The 21,443-nt window shown below is 53.1% G+C and overlaps 1 protein-coding gene across 3 annotated transcripts in view; it reads right to left on the reverse strand.

The window, feature by feature from the left end:
* IFFO2 (intermediate filament family orphan 2) overlaps window positions 1-21,443 on the reverse strand; it is a 53,465-nt gene that overhangs the window by 15,721 nt on the left and 16,301 nt on the right. For all 3 annotated transcript variants that reach the window (XM_049878093.1, XM_049878092.1, XM_049878091.1), the window contains exon 2: window positions 485-545. In XM_049878093.1, the coding sequence (XP_049734050.1) occupies window positions 485-545 (61 nt within the window). The remainder of the gene's footprint in view (window positions 1-484; window positions 546-21,443) is intronic.

Here is a 21,443-nt window from a genome sequence, read left to right on the forward strand (position 1 = left end):
TGAGAGGAAACAGAGGCTGACAAGGTGAAGCGAGCTGCTCAGGGCACACCACAGGTGGGTAAGCAGCAGAGCCCAGATGCAGACCTGCCAGGCTAGAGCAGCAAGAAGAGGGTCCTCAATGCCTGCTGTGGAGAGTCTGCTCTGGCCGGGTGCCCACCTGTTGACATGCCCACCCGCTCTCCCAGGTATTCAGGTTCAAGTCATCCAGCAAGCTGGGGGCAGCCCTGGGACTTGGACTTAGGTGTCCCAACTCCCATATATGAGCTTTTCTGCAACATTGTGCTGTCCACTCCCAACTCCAAAGTAGGGGGAGAGGAAACAGCCTCTTGGCTCCATAGGGGAGAGGCTGAGGTACCAGGAGGTAGTGTAGAGGTAGACAATGGGCTAGGAATCGACTCCTGGCTTTGCCCCATGAAGTCTGTGCCCCTTGACCACAGGGGTCTCTCTCGTGTTTCTTCTGGTTAGGACCTCTGAAGGCTCTTACCTCCTGGAGCGTGTCCACCATGGTCTGCAGATTCATGCGCTTGGCGAGCTCCTCCTCCCATCTGCAAGAGCCAAGAAGGACAGGCAGTCAGACAGTTACCTCCCTACTGCAGTCTGGCCAGCAGACACAGAGCCAGCACCCACCCTGGGCCTGTCCCGGGCTGAGCAAGGAAGACACATGGTGAATTCATCCCTGCCTGCTGCAGAGCTCCAATTCTAGGGGGTTGGGGCAGGTGGGAGGGTAGCCAGGTGGCACATAAACACAACAGGAGGTAGCGGCAACAAGTTCCATGTCTCAGGTGTGTGCATCACACTGTGGGGAGACAAAGGCAGGAGGAATCACCACTACCTTTCTTCATACAAACTGTAAAGTACTGTGCAAAGGTTGCTGCCCCTGCTATGCTATACAACGCAGTAGCAAATCTGGCCCTCAGGAGCCAGGTTGTAGACAGCCCCACACATGGGTTCTTCTTTGCACCAACAAGAAATAAACTACTGTACTAAGCATTGCAATATTAGATCTATTAGACTACAGCCTATCCTAACCAACACAGAAATCTCCTACCTAGGTATTACTGTCCCATTTTACAGATGAAGAGACTGAGTTTCAGAGAGGTGAAATGTCTTTCACAAAGATAACATAGCTAGTCAGTGGTGGGGCTGGGATTCAAACTCAGGTCTGTTTTATTACATTAAAACAAAAAAACAATACATGGGGCTCTCACTTATTTAGTGCATACTATGTGCCAGGCCCATCACCCATCTGTCAGTCTGTCATACTGTGGCGGCTTGTGTGTTGCTGTGATGCTGGAAGCTATGTTATCGGTATTTCAAATACCAGCAGAGTCACTCGTGTTGGACAGGTTTCAGCAAAGCTTCCAGACTAAGAGAGACAAGGAAGAAAGGCCTGACAATCTACTTCCAAAAATTAGGCCAATGAAAACCCTAAGGATCATAACAGATGTCCAATTTAGCGCTGGCAGATGAGCCCCCTAGGGTGGAAGACAACAATAAACTCATGCATGTGGCAATCATGAGGATGGCATCAGACAGGAAAGTGATTCTGTTGTACATAGGGTCCCCATGAGTCACAGCCAACTAGGAAAACAACTAACAACAAAGTAACAAATGTGCCAGGCACTGTTTCAAGGGGTTTATATGTATTACCTCATTTATGCACACATTGGTTAAAGGAAAGGATGGAGAGGAGAAGGCACAACCGGGGTCACAGTGTATCTCAGCCTCAATTAGGGGTGGAAGCAGTTCCTTGGGATTGAATGATAATATCTACGATAACCGTCACCGTACAAGCTCACCTCCTTTGAGCATTTACTTTGTACCAGATATTGTAGTACACAGGCATCCCTGGGAGGCACAAACGGTTAAGAACTCAGTTGCTAAACCAAAGGTTGGTGGCTTGAATTCACTCAGAGGCACCTCAGAGGAAAGGCCTGGTAATCTACTTCCAAAAGGTCACAGCCATGAAAACTCCATAGAGTACGGTTCTACTCTGACACATACGGGGTCACCACGAGTCAAAGTCGACTCGAAAGGAACTGGTTTTTTTTCTTTGTGTGTTTACTGTCGTTCGTGAAGTAACTCAATCCTTGTAGCAACCCTAAAGCGTAGATACTATCTTATCCCCATGTTACAGATGAAGAAAGCAAGGCACAAGGTCACATATCAAGGTTAGGATGAGGAAGGGTGGAGCAGGGACTCGAATCCAGGCAGTGAGACTCCAGGTTGAGTGCTCTTAGCCACCTCCCTGGGCTCCGCAGACCCAGGAGCCATCAAAGCCCAGAGCTTTAACATGACTCTGCTCACACAGGGCCCCTCCCGGAGGAAGCTAAGGACAGGTTCTCTCCCTCTCTCCATCCTAGGGCAGACAGACGAGCTTCTGTTTTCCTCACCCGCTGCCACCCTCCCGACAGACCTTAGAGCGAGGAGGTCTGGAAGTCTTTTAGGATATTGTCAGGGCCAGCTAAAAATAGGCCAGAGGGGAGGAATGGATGAAGAGTTGGTTACGTCACCCGGCTTTTGGAAACAAGAGAAAACGGATACTGTGTGCACACACAGAGGAAAATTCCTTCTCTCTCCCACACGAGGCAGCCCAGCCAGGGCTCCCAGAGGACACACATGCCCTCCCTCTGCCTGGTTCGCTCTGGTCTCTCACCAGCCCCCAACGACTAGCTGCTGGGGACTTGGGCTCCAGGATCCAGAGCCGAGAGGGCAGTGAGGCTGGGGCTGGGGCTGATGCCAGGGATGAAGGGTATGGGAGGTATGGAAGAAGCTAAGGAGAGGCAGGGAGAGACCCAGGCCGGACCATCCCACTGGACCCCCTCATTGTACAGATACAGTAACCAAGGCCCAGAGTGTACAAGTAATTTGCCCCAGGTCACCCCACATGTCAAGGGGAAGGACTCAGCCCCAGGCATCTCACTGAGAAGGGCAGGCCCAATGTAGGGGACAGGAATCCCAAGTGGGGAGAAATACGTAGGCCGCCTCACCCCACCAAGCAACATGGGGCATCTGGGGCTTCCCTCCAGGGAGGCACAGGCCCGGAGCACAGGTCCTGAGCCGAGTCATCTCTCCTGGCCAAGCTACTCTGCTGGAGGAAGGGGACTCAACTCCAAAGGCACTGAGCACAGGGGGTGCACAGGGGCAGCTGAATGTGGTGCTGGCTGCAGCCTGGCTTCTGGGGCAGCCTTACCACTGTGTCTCGCAGCAATAGAGGAGCAGCAGAGAAGGGGGCCGTGAGGGGTGATGAGTGACATGCTTTCCCCCTCAGATGCAGGTAGCTGGCACCCAGGGTCATCTCACTGACACACATACCCATTTCCCAGTTACCTAGTCTCTTGGGGATGAGGTACAGTGCCCCCTCATCCTTCCGTTGATCAACCTTTTCAAGAGAAAGGTGGGGCAGAAGTCAGCACACCCATTGTACAGATGGGAAAGATGAGGCCCAGAGGAGGAAAGCTATTTGCCCAAAGTCAACCCACAAACATGAGCCCATGACTTTGGATTTCCAGACACAGTAACAGCAGAAGTAGCAATCATTTATCAGCAAGCACAGAGAGACTGGGCCCCCACACTGGGCTCAATGCCTTGTACACATGTATCACCCTCTTTAAGCCCGACTATGAATTACTAACCCAAACCTATCTTGGAAACCCTGGCGGCGTAGTGGTTAAGAATTTGACTGCTAACCAAAAGGTTGGCAGTTCGAATCCATCAGGTGCTCCTTGAAAACCCTGTGGGGCAGTTCTACCGTGTCCTACAGGGTCGCTATGAGTCAGAATTGACCCATGGCAGCAGGTTTGGGTTTTTTGGGTTTTTTTTTTTTTTTTTTGCAGATAGGAAGTTGAGGTTCAGAGAGGTGAAGTAACTTGTCTAAGGTTATCAGGGCTTGAATAGGTTCGTTCTGGTTCAAACCCTGCTGAGAATTTGCATTTCTAAGAAATCCCCAGGTGATGCTAATGCTGGTTAGGGATCAATTCTGAGAACCAATAGTAGAGCAGTGGTTCTCAGAATTTATTGTACATAAGAATCACCTGGAGATCTTGTTAAACTGTAGATTCTGATTCAGTATATCTGGGGCAAACCAGTTCAAAGCCCTGAAGGTCACACAGCTAGGAAGCAGGGTGCTAGGTCTCAAACCTAGGTTGGTCTGGTTCTAACCCACGCTCTCAAGCATCATGTCTCAAACTGTAATGTGCACACGAATCACCTGGGGGTCCTGATAACATGAAGACCCTGGTTCAGCAGGTCTGGCATGGGGCAGAAGCTGCATCTAATAGGCTCCCCTGGGAAGCTGGGTTCCCACACGGCTGAGCTACATATGGTACTTTGAGAGGTGAGGCTCTGAAAGACCATACAATCCCATCTAAAGCTACCTTCACCCCTCCCTGCCGGCAACTAAGAGTGAGTTCTGCACACACCCCACGTCTTGCTAGTGTTGACTGAGCTGCATCCCAGCAGATGAGCTTGCACAAAGGATTTTATGGTCAACTCATTTCCAAAGCCGGGCTGGGTGGGCAGCTGGCTGGCCTGCTCCCAGGACACCGAGCACAGACCCTTGCATGTCGACAGCAGTTGGCTTGACAGCCCAAGCCTGCTGCTCATGCTGACCTCCCTCCTAGCAGCAGCAGGGAAAACCTGGCTCTATCAGCTCCGATGTTGACGGTGCAGAAAAGCTCTGCCCTTCAGCTGCTCTGGCTGCCTGGGGTGAAAGGGTGGGTGATGTGTTTCTTAAGGTGCCCCAGACACCCAGCGTTCCCTGCGATTCAGCCCAGAGGAAGGGAGCTCTCGGCCTAACCAAAAACTAGTCAACCAAGTTGCTGGCTCTGAAATTTCAACACCTGCTTCCTCGGCACAATCCCTTCCCCTGACCTGGATCTGCCCACACAGGGTAAGGTTTCAGGAGGGTGTTTCAGGCGAAGGGAACAACACGAACAAAGATGGATGGGCAGGAAGGCATAGGCGAGTGGTTCTGTTTGCTGCTGAGAAGAGGATGCACCTACTATGGGTCAGGGGTTTGGTGGGTGTTGTTTCCTTTAAGCCTATCTAGACTCTGCTGTCCCAATTCTTACGTCCAGTTCACAGCTGTGCAAGTGCGCTCAGAGAGGCAAAATGACTTGCCCAAGGTCACTGCTGCTAGGAAATGGCAGAGCCTGGATTCAAAGCCAGTCTGGCTTATCCCAACTCCTGAGCCCTTGCAGGTGGAAAGGGCTGCTTTAGATGCCCTTTGAGATCTAGAGGACGGGGGCTAACAAAGACAACCTTTGCAGCACAAGGGTGAAAGTCTCCTGAGTCTTCCTCAGCAGTCCAGGAACTTCTCTGCCATGCAGGGAGGGGGTTCCTCCTGGTCGAAAGACCCCAGGATATTGAAGGACCTGTCGCTGGCGGAAATCAGGGTGACATGTGTATCCCAACTCTCTGTAGGAGGCTGGGGCCTTTACGTAGGTCTGCTTGGTCCCATTGCCTCCCATGCAGTGGGCTGTGAAGCTACAGAGAAACTCCTCTCCCCATTTTACAGGTGGGAAAATGAAGGCCCAGAGCAAACAGGGCCAAGATGGTCTGAATCACTGAGATCCATCTCTGCCCACCCTTCATCCAACAGTTTATGTTGTTGTTGTTAGGTGCCGTCAAGTTGGTTCTGACTCATAGTGACCCTATGTACAACAGAAAAAAATATTGCTCAGTCCTGTGCCATCCTCACAATCACTGCTATGTTTAAGCCCATTGCTGCAGCCACTCTATCAATCCATCTCATTGAGGGTCTTCCTCTTTTTTGCAAATGCTCTATTTTGCCAAGCATGGCATCCCTCTCCAAGGACTGGTCCCTCTGATAACACGCCAAAGTGCATGATAAGAAGTTGCATGTGCCTGCTTCTAAGGAGTACTCTGGCTGTACTTCTTCCAAAACAGACTTGTTCGTTTTTCTGGCAGTCCATGGTATATCAAATATTCTTCACCAGCACCATAATTCAAAGGCGTCAATTCTTCTTTGGTCTTCCTTATTCATTGCCCAACTTTCGCATGCATATGAGGTGACTGAAAATAACATGGCTTGGGTCAGGCACACCTTAGTCCTCAAGGCGACATCTTTGTTTTTTAACACTTTAAAGACGTCTTTTGCAGCAGGTTTGCCCAATGCAATATGTCCTTTGATTTCTTGACTGCTGTTTCCTTGGGCATTGATTGTGAACCCAAGTAAGATGAAATCCTTAACAACATCAATATTTTCTCTACTCATTGGTCCAGTTGTGAGGATTTTTGTTTTCTTTATGTTGAGGCATAATCCATACTGAAGGCTGTGGTCTTTGATCTTCATCAGTAAGTGCTTTAAGTCTTCTTCACTTTCAGCAAGCGAGGTTGTGTTATCTGCATATCGCAGGTTGTTAATGAGTCTTCCTCCAATCCTGATGCCCCATTCTTCGTATTCATCAGCATACAGGTTGAATAAGTATGGAGAAAGGACACAACCCTGATGCACACTTTTCCTGATTTTAAACCACGCAGTTTCCCCTTGCTCTGTTCGAACGACTGCCTCTGGGTCTCATAAAACTCCCAAATTCTTCTTCCCTCTTCAAACGCTGGGTAAGAGAAGGAAGAGAAGGGACCACATAATACATATAAGGTATCACTTAATCCTCTTCTCGGGATCCTCTCCGTTTTGTAGATGAGGAAACAGAGGTTCAGAGACTAGGTAACTGGTTTCCCCTTCCCTCCCTCCTTCTGAGCCTCCTGAAATCTTATCCATTCTCCCAGGCTTGTCTCAAATGTCATCTCTACCCCAAGCCTCAGCATCCGTTTCAATTGCTTTCCCTCCTTGAACTCTGTCTGGTCTCTGGTTTGAGCCAGCCAGGCCCCAGGATCCTGTTCCCCTGGGCAGCTTGGCCATAGTATTCCATCATGCGCAGCTCTCACCCAAAGAAGCCAGCCCCATGATACTAGGCAGCGTGATGGCTGCAGAAAGTTCTTAGGCCCCCAGCCTGGCCTGACTGCCAGAGTCTGCTGGCCCCAGCGCCAAATTCCATTCTTGTCCCAACCATACCACTGAGACCTCTTCTCACCCTACCGCCCTGCCCCCAGAATGCTCTCCCTCGCCCCGAGCTGCAGACACCCTGCAATCCCAGCCTTGTACACTAGCAGTTGTCTCGAAATGCTCAATCCACAGATGCTCAAGCTAGCCTCAGAAGCAGGCAGAGCAGGTAATGCTGGTGATGATGATAATGATAATGAAAATGCTCAGGGTAATAATAATACTAGCAGCAGCTAACACTGAATGCTTAAGAATCGCAGGTGCTTCAAAGGCATTACTTCATTTAACTCTCATAATAACCTTGAGGTGTTGTTGTTGTTAGGTGCCATTAAGTACGATTCCAACTTGTGGCAACCTTACGTGACAGAGCAGAACTGCCCCGTAGGATTTCCCTGGCTGCAATCCTGACGAGAGCAGATCTTTCTCTCACAGGGCCACCAGGTGGGTTCAAACTGCCAGCCTGTCAGCTAGCAGCCAAGCACTTAATCGTTGTGCTACCTTGAGGTAGGAGTCTTCATTATCCCCACTGTACTGATAAAGAAGCCAAAGTATAAAACAATGAAGTACCGTCCCCAAGATCACACACCCAGGAAGAAGCAGTTATTTCTCTTTTACAGAGAGGACATCTCCAAAAGGCTGAAAGGTACCACAGAATTTATCTAGTCCAAACCTCTGAGCATACAGATAAGGAAACTGAGGCCCAGGAGAGACAGCATCCAGCCCAGGGTCACACAGCAGTTTGATGGCAAAGTACCCTCCACTCGCCTGGCCCAGTCAGAGCTCATGATGGGGAGGCAGAGAGATGGGAGTCTAAATTCCAACCGCCTCTCCTGGTTGTGTGAGTGGGCATCTGCCTCCATCTCTCAGAGGCTCAGCCTCTCCATCTGAAAATGAGACAAAGTGTGTGCCCAACACACCCAGAGATACTGCTCCCCATACGCGCTAATGGTCACGTGACTGGCCCCCCGCTCAGGATCGGCTCTGCTAAACTGGAGCTAAGACTCAGAGCCCATCTCCTGGCAGGGCCTTGGCCCCTGCCCTCTGTGACTCAGCCATCCAAATCTCCCCAGCACTGACCCAAGTGTCCAAGCCCTCCCCTGTCTGGAATGTGGAGCCGAGTGTGAAATCAGGATCCCAAGGAGGATGGCGCTGACACCTGGAGACACCTGGAATCCTGCCAGGAGTGAGCCACACATGGTGGCAGAGGCAGGGAGGTGGGGCAAGGGGAGGGCAGGCATGGAGGGCTTCAGTGCCCACACGAAATAGCAGGAAAATCCAATCAGAGTTCCAGGAGTCGGAAGTCGGGTTTGTGTGGGGCAGGTGGGCAGGCAGGCAGGCAAGCAGGCAGGCAGGCAGGCAGGCAGGCAGCTGGGTGAAGCACTCCAGCACTCATTTCAGGAGTCTGGAGGCACCTGTGCCCAGATGGGGCAAGAAGGAACAAGTGCTGAGACCCCTGTCTAGGTAGGAAAAGAAGGGCCCAGAAAAGGAGCCGCTACCATCACAGTCATGGGAGGAATCGGGTCAGAGCTGGGGTCCAGCCATCCGCACCGGCCCAGACAGAGTTCTGGGGATAATAACTGTCATGACTGTGTTCCCTGCTGCACTCCTTGCTCCTAACCCACCCAGCACTTGGTAAGGGGTCAGGTATTACTGAATTAGTTGAATGAATGAATGAATCCAAGCAGCACTCACTCCTCAGCCCCCTGCTCACCCCACTCCCTGTCAAGGCTTCAGCCACTTTCCTAGCACAGGCTCCATGCTGGTCCACTGGCTCCAGACCTCTCTCCCCCAGGCAAGGGGAGGACTTCCAGGACAGCAAGCAGGCAGGGAGAAGGAGAAACCTTCTCACTCCCACTTCCCACAACCCTTGGGGGTCAGGAGGGGAGGCAGGGACATCAGGACAATGGTGCAGGGAGAGGAAATGACTCTACAAAATGACACTGCAGCTGAGCACAGGGGGGCCTCACCCCCATCTTAGCAGAACGGAGCCCATGCAGGAGGCCGGTGGCCAGGATGGGGAAGTGGCAGGGGAGGTGGCAGAGAGGGAGGCGGCAGCGCCACACCCAGTCAGATGTGGTCTCCCCGCATTCCTGAGGCCCCACACTGTGGCCATGTGATGGACCAGAAGTCTTGGCTGGCCACTGGGGGATGGGTGGGCAGCTTCTACCCGGGTCCCCTCCCCCAGCCAACACTCAGGGCCATTGCCTCCCCCACCCCCACCCCCTATCAGCTCATGATGACACACAGACCCACAGGAAAGGGGCTGACAAAGCCCAGCCTACAGAGGCATGGAAACCCAAGCTGAAGTCACTGGCAGAGAATGACTCACAGATTTTTCACTTCCTGTCCTATCAGAGAAAGGGGCTCAGGGCTCCAGTTCCACAGGAAAGTGGGTAAAGCTCCAGCAAGGCAGTTAAGGCTCTAGGATAGCCCTGAACCTCAGGAATCTCCAGGGAGACTCCTGGCGACTCCTGAGCAACAAGAACCTGGGTTCTAATCCTGCCTCCACCACTTACCAGCTGTGTGACCTTGGGCAAGTCCATCGCCCTCTGTGGGACTCAGTTTCCCCACCTATAAGATGGGGAGCACACTACCCGCTTTAGACAGTGGCTGTGAGAACTACATGAGGCAGTTGGTGAAAACATCCAGTCCCGCCCCAGCCCACAGCAGAAAATGAATGCTCAGCTGCTCAATTTGAACTTTAGAGCACCAGGGCTCCAACAGTAGACAGGCTGGGAGGGAGCCACAGGAATGGTCCACGCCTTGCTGGGGAAGGTGAGGCACACCCAGGCCAACTCACTCAGGTGATGGGAAACTAGCTCAGGTGAGGCTGGGCTAGAACTGTTGGTGGAAAACATCATTCCGGGCCAAGCGTGGGCCTGGCCTCCAGCGGAGGGCAGGTAGGGGCGGAGGGCAGCTTTCTCCTCGTGGCCACAGGCTGGGTGCCTCTCTGCTCCACCCTGGCACTCATCCTCTGCAGCAGGGCCGGGTGCAGGCTGCCAGGGGCCGCCAGGGCATGCTGGGAGCCAGTGACTCTGACCTTGGGACATTTAGCCCAGCCTGTCCCCTTTAGCTCTGTGCTGCACCTAGCTCCTGTTTTACCCACCCTCAGATGTATAGAGGTACCTGTCCCACCCCTGGGGTGGGCAGAGCCGGCACAACACTTCACAGCAGACAGTGGAGGGGCCGGGCCGAGCCCAGGAGCCCAGACAGGTAGGTTCTTCTCCAGAATAATACCCAAGCTGGAGGAAGAGCAGGGGCAGACCAGGGACCCTTTCTTCAAATGAAATTCCGCAGAAGCTGATGGCAGCACAGATCCAAGGGGGCTCTAGTGGAGTCAGGGCTGTGGGTGAAGATGCAGAGACCACCCCTTTGCCCCCACTTCTGCTAAGACCCTTCCGGGGAGTTTAAAAATCACTGAGTCAACTTCCTCATTCTACACCAATCTCCCCCCCTTTCTTACTAGCGCAAACAACTCATGCTTGTGGCAGAAGAAAGAATACAGATAAGCAAGGAGGGCAGTGGGAGCAGGATGGGCTGGGAATAAAATGATGGGAACCCACCACTCCCAGGGCGCTGCTGCCAACAGCCAGGGTCCACCCTCCTGGGCAGCGACACACACAAACACAACCAAGCTCCTCACGGCTGGATGGCCATCTCCCACCTGGTTTACTGTGAACCTCCCCTCCCTAGGAAACAGAGGGCCAGCAAGCTCAAGCCACCTGCCCAGGTGCAGGAGGCCCCCTTAACTCACCCATCTGCCCAGGCCCCCAAGCCCCGCCCCCCACAGGCACCACCATCCCCACAGCTTTTCTCCCCCATCTCCACAGAGCTCCTGATCCCAGGGAAGGGACACCTCACAGATGTGCCCACCAACAGCCTGGCTACCCAGCTGCACTCTACTGCTTGCGGAAGGAAACCCAAATTAAATGCCAACTGATTGTCTCCACGGAGGAGGTATTAATTTAATGTGAACACTTAACCGGGGCAGCCGATTCCATTACAGGCAGGCGGTAATGGCCTGGGCAGGCCTGAGCACAGGCTCCAAGTGGGAGATGGGGCAGGGTTTGAGTGTGCCCCTCCACCCAGCACACTGCCACCCACATGGACAGACATACAGACCTGCCTGCCTTCCCCTGAAACGACAGCCTCCTCCAGAGACCCAGTGGGCGAGGTCTGTGTGAGGTGCTCAGGGGGTGGGCAGGGGTCCAATGTCCACAGGCAAGCACACAGTCGAAGAGAAGGTGCTGAGCTAGGAGGCAAGGATGCTGGTTCGAGTCCCAGATTCACTGCATGACCCTGGGCAAGTCCATTCCCCATCCTGGGCCTCCATCTCCCCATCTATAACCTGGTCCCTAAGAATCTATGTGGATTTGACAACTGCAGGCTATTTGCAGCCCCTGGATGTGGCCCTTCATTGGAGCCCGAGATAGTGACAACCTCAGGGATACCAACTGGATCCAGAGTTACCCTGGGTAATGGCATCAGGACACCAGACATTCCCTTAGCAATCTCTCTCTCCTTCACTGGCAAGCAGGGGATGGGGTGGCAGCATGCATTCATTCAACCATTTGTCCATTCATTCATTGCACAGACACTGAGGGCTTGCCACGGGCACACAGGCCTTACAGAGTCAAAGACAGCAAGAGTCTCTGCCCATCCCCACTAGAAAGGGTAGGCCCACTGAGAAAGCGGTCTGCCACTGTGTGATCCCCAGAGGGTCTGCTTATTTCTAGCTAGAACCCTCGGTTTCCTCATCTGTAAAATGGGAATTATAATTCCTACCTTGTAGGGTTCATAGGGAGTCCTTGATGGCACAAACGGTTACGTGTTCGACTACTAACCAAAAGGTTGGTGGTTAGAACCCACCCAGAGGCTCTTTGGAAGACAGGCCTGGCGATCTGCTTCTGAAAGGTCACGGCCTTGAAAACCCTATGGAGCAGTTCTACTCTGCATACATGGGGTCGCCATGAGTTGGAACTGACTCGAGAGCAGCTAACAACAATAGGGCTCATGGACGAATTAAACGAGCAGGCTCAAGTGAGACAGGGGCACACAAGTGCCCTTGATGAACAGTAGCTATTCTTATTACTGGTATTACCCTGGCTGTGTGCACCCAGGGGAGGGGGAGAGACTGGTGGGCGGGTGAAGGCTGGGCCACCTAAGAAGGGACACTTCTTCACCCTGCCCTGACCCTCTGTGGTCATCCGGCAGCAACTGGCAGAGGTGGCACTGGAATCCAGTTCCTCATGAATTTTCCCAGCAAGGAAGAGAAAGTGAGCCCCACCCATGTGCAGCGTGGATGGGCTTCCTGCAGTCATCCATACTGTCCCCACCTGTCTCCTGGCAACCAAAGATGGCCCACCCAGCCAAGCAAGAATATGCCGTCCATGTTCCCTGGACAGGCACTCCATACTTACCACAAAGTTACCTAACTAACCACAAAGTCTCAAAAGCCAGCTAGGACATTAGGCCTTGAGTTCAAACCAGCATGTGTTGTGAAGAGAAGAACAGGGTGTCTGGAGCCAGAGGGCCCTGAAATCAAATCCCAGCTCTACACCTTGCCAGCTCTGGGACCCTGAGCAAGTTACTGACCCTCTCTGAGCCTCAGCAACACCACCTACCCCAGAGGTGTTCTTGCAAATATTCAACAGAAAAATGTGAGCCTGCAGTCGGTGTCATCAATGATTACATCTCATCCCCATGACCTCCTGATGACAGATGTCTTCCATAGACTGATAGAATGGCTGAGGACCACACTGTAAGCAACGGGGCCAGACTTGAACCAGGACTCTTTGACTCCAGAGTCACTACACTGCATTGATGATGATGATGACAATGAGCTAGATGCTGCTATGCCCTGGCTGGGTGACCGAGGTGGATGATACATGGGGGCAGGGGTGGTAGAGGGAAAGAAGCCAGATGCTAATGCCACCGATTCCTCCTGCCAGTAAAGCCCAGCAAATGTCCTGCTTCCATCCTCCACGCTTGTTGGCCGTAACTTGAGAATTAATGGACACCTGCTTGGCCCTTTGAGGTCTGTCCTGACAAAGGTCACCATGCCAGCAGGTAAGACCCCAGGCAGGAGAGGTCCCGCCAGCCAGAGACCAGCTGGTCTCATGGTGTCACCCCAACAAACACAAGCATTCAAAGGGCATTCTCCCAGACCAGTGGCTGGCTTTCAGAGGCAGAGCAGGACCCAGAAAAGGTCCTGGTCACCTGCCTTCGATGAGCCACCTGTTCCAATTTCACAGCAGCGTCAGTACGCGCCCAGGTTTCCAGCGTCACTCCCTCTTTGGTGCCATTTATTGAAAACACCCTTAGAGAAGCAATAGCTCTGTGGATGCTCATGATCCGGAGCTGCAGGCTGGGCAGTGCCCTCCTTTGGTGCCTATTTAGAAGCCACACCCGAGTGAGTACTGCCCCTCAGACCAGGCAGCTCTGAGAAGGAAAGTGACTCAAGGACCATCTCACAGTGAGGAGGAATCTGGGTCCCACATTGCAGGCCACCGGGAGGTTTCTGGGGCACCATTCCCATTTTTTTCCAGGAGTGGGCACACCTTCATCACTTCCTCCAAGGAGTCCTTCATGACTTCCCCAAAATAAGTCACTATTCATCTCCAAGTGCTGTATCCTGCCATCCAGGGAACCAGAGATCTTCCCATCTCTGCCTCTCTCACCAGTCTCTACTAATCGCTTTGCTCCCACCATCTCTAATTCTCACCACCACTCTGTAAGCCAGGTGTGAGCATTCCCACTTTACAGATGAGTAAACTGAGCCCCAACAAGTTCCTACCCCACACTGGGTCTCAGACAGGTGGGATGACTTGCTTAAAGTCAAACCCAGTCCATCTGACTCCCAGCTTGAGCTGCCTCTCAATGGTAAGGGCAGCTCCTCATCAGCAACATAGGCCCCACCCCCACCTCTGCCCCCCAGCACATTGGTGGGAAATGCCCCCAAGTTACACTGCCAAGACCAAGTGCACTGATGTGCGCACATGGGGCCACAGGCTGTGACTTGGAAAAGGCCAAAGGGTTTTTGCTGTGCCTGTTAACTCACTTCTCAGGGCCCCAGACCAGGGTACAGAAAGGCCTTTGAATACCACCATCTTCCCTGATGAGCCTGAACCGTGCCCCATGGCTCTGGTGTTGGGGAGCCCACAGCTAGCCACCCACCTCACCCCTACAATCAGCTGGGGCCAGCATGGGGTAAGCAAAAAAGCCATCAGGTTTGGAGTCGGACAGAACTGGCTTCATATCCCAACAATACTGGCCATATGTTCCTGGGCAAACGGGCAAATGAGTTCCTGTCATATGCCTCCATTGTGTCATCTGTGAAATGGGGATCATAAAGGTCTGTGGTTTGTGAAGAAAATGATATATGCAGGCACTGCCCTCCCTTCCCTGCTCTCCCCATCACTGACTAGCTCTGGGGACTGAACCAGAACCCTTGTCTTTCTGGGTCTCGGTTTCCTCGTCTGTAAAACGATCTGTTTCTTTCCAGTTTTGCTGCTCTATGGACACCATGGGAATGAGGGCTGCAGTTTCTCATCAAGCCCCGCTTAACCTCCTGTGCTCAAGGGTGATTTTTTTTTAAAGCAGGAGCTAATGGAAGCACCAGAGTCCCTCGGTGGTACAAACGGTTAACGTGTTCAGCTGCTAACCAAAAGGTTGGAGGTTTGAGTCCACTCAAAGCACTTTGGAAGAAATGCCTGGTGAGCGGCCAATGAAAGCCCTACGGAGCACAGTTCTACTCTGGCACACATGAGGTCGCTATGAGTCGACTGGTTACTGAAGTACCTACCCCGTGGGGCTGTGGGATTAAATGAGTCATCACAGGTTAAGCACTTAGAACAGGGCCCAGCCCCTAGTAAATGTTCAATAAATGGAAGCTGTGATTAGTCATGGAACACAGCCTTTATGCTGTCTTTCAGGGTATGCAGAGTGGTTGGTTCAGCTTGGCATGGCAGCCCTGCTACGTGGACTGGCCAGAGGCCTGGCAGCAGACAGGCTGCCTGAGTGCCAAACCAGCCCCCTGCTATCAATGCCTGGTAACACGCGAGGCTGTCAAAGGCAAAGAGGAGGACTTCTTACATCCCCCGTGTCCAATTCAGCACCACCTCCCAGTGCCTGGCACCAGACCTGCATCCGTGAGTGTGTTTTGAACATTTCTGGAGATGCTTCGGAGCACCCATTGCAGCCCAACTCTGCCTGGCTGCTGGCTTAGATTTCATCTTCTTTCCCCCGCATTAGAGTCAACAAACACTTCCCAAGTGCCCACGCGGGAGCCAAGTGCGGGGACACAGGAGTGGAGTAAGAGCATTCTCCCTCCTAGTCTCCCTCCCAGTCTCCCTCCCACCAACAGAGGGGCAGACATGTTCCAGCACTCTCCAGCCCGGGCACTCCACGCCAGCTCTGCTAGTCTCAGGTCCCCAATCCCTCCAACCCAAAGTGCAAAGATCTGGGCATTGGCTGGCTGCTTCCTGCCCTGGAAGCAGGCCTTCCTTAGGAGATCCAATCTGGAGCCGATCAGGCTTTGGCTTCTCAAGACAACCCCCCAGTCCCTGCAGCTCTGCCACTCTCCTTCACTACCCCCTCATCCATGTCAGCACCTGGGCCTACCTCACATGGGGCAGACGACGGGAAGGGTGTGCCCATGGCTGTCCGTCCCTGGGACCCTGCCTTTCTGTCTAGACCTGGAAAGCTTCCACAACCTCCTACCTCCACTCTCAGCCCCACCCCCAGAGTCAGCCACTTTCAGTGTCTGGCTTCCAGCTCTTGCTCAAGTCCAGGGCCAGCCAGGGGGTCTGAGCCCCAGGTCTCTGGTCCCCCAAGCCAAGGAGCAAGAGGCCTAGGGGGTCTGTGCATGGGAGGGTGTGGGGGCCCCACCCAGGAGTATATTTACAGCTTTGAGAAAAACAGCAACTCCCAAGGCTATTTTGGAAACCTAATGTGCACTTTGGGTCTCTCGTTGTTTATTCCAAGCGACTGTGCTGCCTTGCAGGTAAATGTGGGGCACTGTGGGTCAGCAGCTCCATGTCATCTCCCCATCAGAGCCATATCACTTGCTTGGAGCACGCTGATTCACCCCAGAAACCCTGGGCTAACTGCCCGGATCCCAAGGGTTCCTTATCATCTGCAACTTGGACAAACGAGGGGAAGGCAGCCAAAGAGAGCCGTGGAACAAGAGCTGACCATACTCCTACCTAGGTTCAAGCTCTGGGTCTTGAGCAAGTTGCTCTCCAGGCCTCAGTCTCCCCATCTGTAAAATGGAAAGGATGGCTTCCACTTGGATTAAATAAGGAGAGGCAAGCCCAAACAGGTTCCATGTATGGTGGAAAAAACAAAGAGCATGGAACGCCCCAGAAAGTCAGAGGAGGACTTTCAGAAGTCCAGACCAGTGGTAAATGAGAAAACTGAAGCTCAGAAGTGTGAAGTGACATGCCCAAGGTCACACAGCCAGGCAGCTGTAGATAAGAGGAGTAGAACATTCCTGAGCAATCACCAGGGAGGAAGGAAGGAAGAGTGGCAGGGACCAAGGAAACCAATTACACATGGGGCTTGTGCAACTGAAGCTGGCTCGTGGCAGGGACTGCCTGTATGTGCAGCACCGTAATTGTCATAACTGGTCGGGGAAGGTGGCAGGCACCAGGCATTGCTGGGACAGGTAATTAGACTGGCAATGGCCCGTGCCAAAAGAGGGATTAATGACTAAACACAGCTCAAGGGGATGGACTCATTACATTGTCGTGGCAGGGCCTGAACATTCAACTAGACGTGAACCAGTGGCAGGGCCGGAGGCAGGACACCGGGGTGCCCCCCAACACAAATATACAAGGAGCATGCCTCTTGCCCATCCATGGGGCTGGGCTACCACTCAAGATGGGAGGGAGAATGAAATGGAGCAAAGACTCCCAGAGAACCTCCTGTGATGGTAAAGCCCTTGTCATGACATCTTATTGGAGATTCCCATTTCCTTGCCTCCATTCTGCTATTGGGGAAACCGAGGTGAGGTGACTTACGTGGGCTGACATATTAGTTAACAGTATGACATATCAGTATGTGCTAGACACTATAACTCATTTAATCTTCCCAACAGCCCTATGAGGTAGGTACTATTCCTATGCCCCTTTCACAGATGAGAAACTGAGACCCAGGGAAGTGAAGCAACTCGTCCAAGGTCACACAGCGTTTGTACATGGAAAGGCCAGGACTTGAATCCAGGCAGTTTGGCTCCAGAGCCCAATCTCATAATCACCAGACTGTCCTGCCTCTGCTCTCCTCAAGAAGTGGAGGGTGCTGGATTAGAACCCAGGTCTGTCAGATCCCAAAGCCTGGGCTCCTTTCTAGGTGCCAGGTAGCCTCATAATGGGAGGGAGGACGTGTGCCTTGGTCTCCCAGTGGTCAGCATGGGTCTAACACCAAGCTGCACCACCCCCAAACTCCAATGTGCTGTGTAACCCAGGGCCAGCCCATAAACCTTGTGAGCCTGCTGGGAGGTGAGGGGCTGCCCTTTGGCCACACTCTGGGCTGGCAGGCTGGGGCCCTGCTTGGCCCTGACTGGGTGGCCCTCAGGGTGACGTCCCCATTGGCTTGGAAGGCAGAGCCTTGGTGCCTTCAGATAAGCAAGGAGTCATGCAGATACCAGGGATCCTCTGGGGTGAAGGAGGGCCATAAGCACTGCCAGGATCCTGCCAGGCACACAGCCAGGGGGAAGCAGAGGGTCACCTAGCTGGTGACCTGGTAGAAGTGACTTGGCCTCTCTGAGCCTCAGTTTCCTCGAGGTGTTGTGAGGATTCTACAAGATCGTTAATGCCAAGGGCCTGGTGCTGTTTTCTCACCTTGGCGAGCAGGCCCCACTTCTGGCTGCTGCGGAGGGTACTGCAGGGCCCAGGGCCCTGAGTTTGGCTGAGATGTGCCATTCTTCCTCTCACAGGGTTCATTCTCTGGGCTCCCTTTTCTCCATGTTAGAACTGGGGTGCTGTCTGGTAACCAGAGTCTCCAAGTGCACAGTGCATAATAGGCCCCAACCAGTATTTACCAGATAAATGAGCTTGTAAACTGGAGTGGTGAGCAGGGCCTGGTGAATCTCACCCTGCCTGCACTGACTTACTGTGTTACCCTGGGCCAGCTCCTGTACCTCTCTGGGCCCATTTGTACAAGGAAGCTCTGACTGCCCCCACAGAGCTCTCCCTTCTCCTGCCTGTCAGAGGCCCTGTAAGGCAGCCACCCCCAGGGTAGCGGGGAGTGTGGCCAGAGGGCAGCTTGCCCAGTGGGCCCTTTCTTGACTGTCCAAGCTTCCCAGGGACAGACAGCCTGGTCCATGCCCACCCCAGCAGGCCCATAAAGCCAGCCAGTGGGCCTCCTCCTGGTGACTTTGCCTCGGGACAGATGGGACACAGTGTGGCTTCTGTCAGGCCAGATGGCTTGGCTGGTCTGAGGGGCCAGGACACCAGCTGGGAGTCCGGCCCCTGCGGGCAGAACTGCTTAACCCCTTCCTGCCCCAGCCACAAGAGCTAGTGCCTTCTTGGCAACATAATCATTGCTATAATCCAGGCCTCCAGTCCTCTGCCTTCGAGGTGAGGGGCCTGCCTGAAGCCTAAAGGGAGACAGGGAGGCTGTGAGGTAAAAGGGGACCATGGGATGGGTGGGAGCAGAGAGGGGCCACAGCTCAACTCCGAGGGTAGCCCCGGACCACCTGGAATCTGCCAACCCCAGAAGGCAAACAGTGGGGGCCACTGGATCCAGACCAGGGAGCCCTGTGCTGCTTTGCTTCTAGGACACCCATCCAGAGCAGAGACCACCAGGCCAGAGGCCACTATCCACCTACACCAGGCTGGAAAACCCACCCCCTGCCCAAACCATGGAAGTGGACCTGCCCAGGGAGGGAGGAAACCCAGCTCTGTCCAGCTGGGCTAATGACTGCCAGCATGTGGCTCAACCTCTCTGGGCTTCAGTTTCTCCATGAGGAAAGCTGGAGGGAAGGTGATCGCTGGGCTCCAGGGCCACCTCTGGCTCAGAGGGCCCCGTGACTCCAGGAGAAGGAACGTGCCTCCCTTCCAGGAACTTGTGAGATCCTAAAGAGACCAGCCAGATCCTTTCTGCACCAAGAGCAGGTCCCAACCAGTGTGCATGACTCAAGACACAGACTCTCCCAGGAAGCTGAAGAAAGGAATTTTAGGTGGGAAGAGGACAAGCCTCTGGGGCTTAGGGAGGAGTAGTGTTGCCTTGACAACTTAGGAAGGGTCATTATCAAGCCTTGATGGCCACCCCTTTCCCAACTCTATGCAAGGCTAAACAAGGGGGAATGCAGCATTAGGGATTATGGCTAGAGACCAGGGAGGATTTCCCAAGGGAAAGGGCCACAACGATACCAGAAGGCAACTCTAGAAGGTTCTAGAATGCCCTTCCTAGGCAGTAAGATTGTTAAGCAGGATTTGCAATTGTCCTAGCCTCAAGGTAGGGGAGGAACAAGATGACCCCTGCAGATGTGCCTGGGGACAGGAAGCCACTGCCCAGCAAAGAAAAGTAAAGCAGGGCCTCCAGTCTCTGTACTTGGGCGTTTGGACAACCTCGTGTTCCAGATGTGCCAGGGTGTCAACTTGAAGCAGAGCATGGCCAAGCTTGACTCCAGCCTGGGGCCTGCACGCTGCTCCAGCCAGCATCTCTGGACATCTCTCAGGACAGAGGCTATGAAGCACTACAGAAACGCCCAAGAATACAACAAAATAGCCAAGGAGGGAAGGGCTGGGCAAGAGAGCTGCCAGCAGGGAGTGAGAGCAGCTCTGTCAGCTGTCAGCACAGGGCTGGGTCTTGCCAATTTGCTGTGCAACCTTGGGCAAGTCACTGCCCCTCTCTGAAAAAAGTGTGTTGTGGGGGAAGACTAAACCATCTCTAAAGACTCTTCCAGCTCTGATTTAACTGTCATTTGGCAAGCTCACTGGAGACAGGTGTCTGCCTGTCTGGTTCATGGAGCATCATCCCCAAGGCCCAAATAGGACCTGAGCACAGGAGTACAGAAAATGCTGGATAAATGAACAAATGAATGATCTACTGGTGAAGTGGGTAGTTCCTAAAAAAGAAGACCAGAAGGTCCTAGGTGCCCCCTGGGATGATTCTTTACACTTGCCCAAAAGGCCTCTCTGGAATCACTTTCCCATAACTACAGACCTTTCAGTGTCTAATCCTTTTCTCTAAATTGTACATACATGTACACACACACAGACATACACAACACATACACTCCAAGCACAGTGACCCAGCTCTGAATACTGAAGAGAAATTAAACCTATGAATGCCCTAAAGCCATGAGGTTTCTATGTTCCAGCTTAACCCAGGGTCTTGGTTTTCTGACGTACCCACCCAAAGCTGGGTTCAATATGAGACTCAACAGTGGTAGATTCCAGTGGGGATCTTTGAAGTAGAGAGACCCAAGTCCACATGTCAGCTCTGCCACTTTCTAACTATGATGAGGGATAAGTCATCTCACCTACAAACCTCACTTTCCTCATCTCTGCAATGGGCATAACCACTGCTACCTTTCGGGAGTGTTGTCATGTTCAAGAGATCATATCGTGAAGCTTTCAGCACCACACTGAGCCTATGGGGTGCTCTCAGGAAGCAAGTGAGATGGGTATTATGAACTATGAGATCACAGCTTCCCTCTTTGGGGGCGCCAAACGTGAGCCAAACCTCACAGGGCTTCTCTGTTTGGAGCCCACGATCTCTTCCACCTCGTTTCCCACCTTGGGGGTGGTTTGCCTGGACTTACACCAGGCAGAAGCTACAAAGCAGACTTTGTCTTACAGACGAAACACTAAACCCATGCAACGATGTCAACCCTGGAAAAACAATGCCAAGACAACCTCCAACGTCACCACTCTGCCTGGTCTGGGAGCGGGTGCTTCACCCACAAGGCCTCATGGAGGCAATCTGCGAGCTGGACTAGGACTCGAAAACCACCAACCCACTGCCCTACACAGGACCAGGAGGAAGAGTGGTTGCCTTGCCGCCTACTGAGGGGCAGGGCAGGACTTGAACCCCTGTCTTCAGGCTCAGACCAAGGAAAGGGCCCAGGAATATGAGGTCTGTTTCTCAGCCTGGGAGCTTGAGCCTGAGAAGGTGGTGGAAAGAACTCTGGGTGAGGAGTCTGACGCGATACAAAAAAACCAAACCCATTGCCGTCAAGTCAATGCCAACTCACAGCGGCCCTATAGGTCAGAGTAGAACTGCCCCATAAGGCTTCCTAGGCTGTAAATCTTTACAGAAGCAGGCTGCCACATCTTTCTCCTGTGAAGTGGCTTGTAGCTTTGAACCACTGACATTCTGGTTCACAGCCAAGCACTTTAACCATGGGACCACCAGGGCTCCTTCGAGTCTACCACACCCAGGTTCAAATCCCAGCTCTGCCCCTGGC

This window comes from Elephas maximus, chromosome 3 (assembly GCF_024166365.1).
Source record: "Elephas maximus indicus isolate mEleMax1 chromosome 3, mEleMax1 primary haplotype, whole genome shotgun sequence".
NCBI lineage: Eukaryota > Metazoa > Chordata > Mammalia > Proboscidea > Elephantidae > Elephas > Elephas maximus.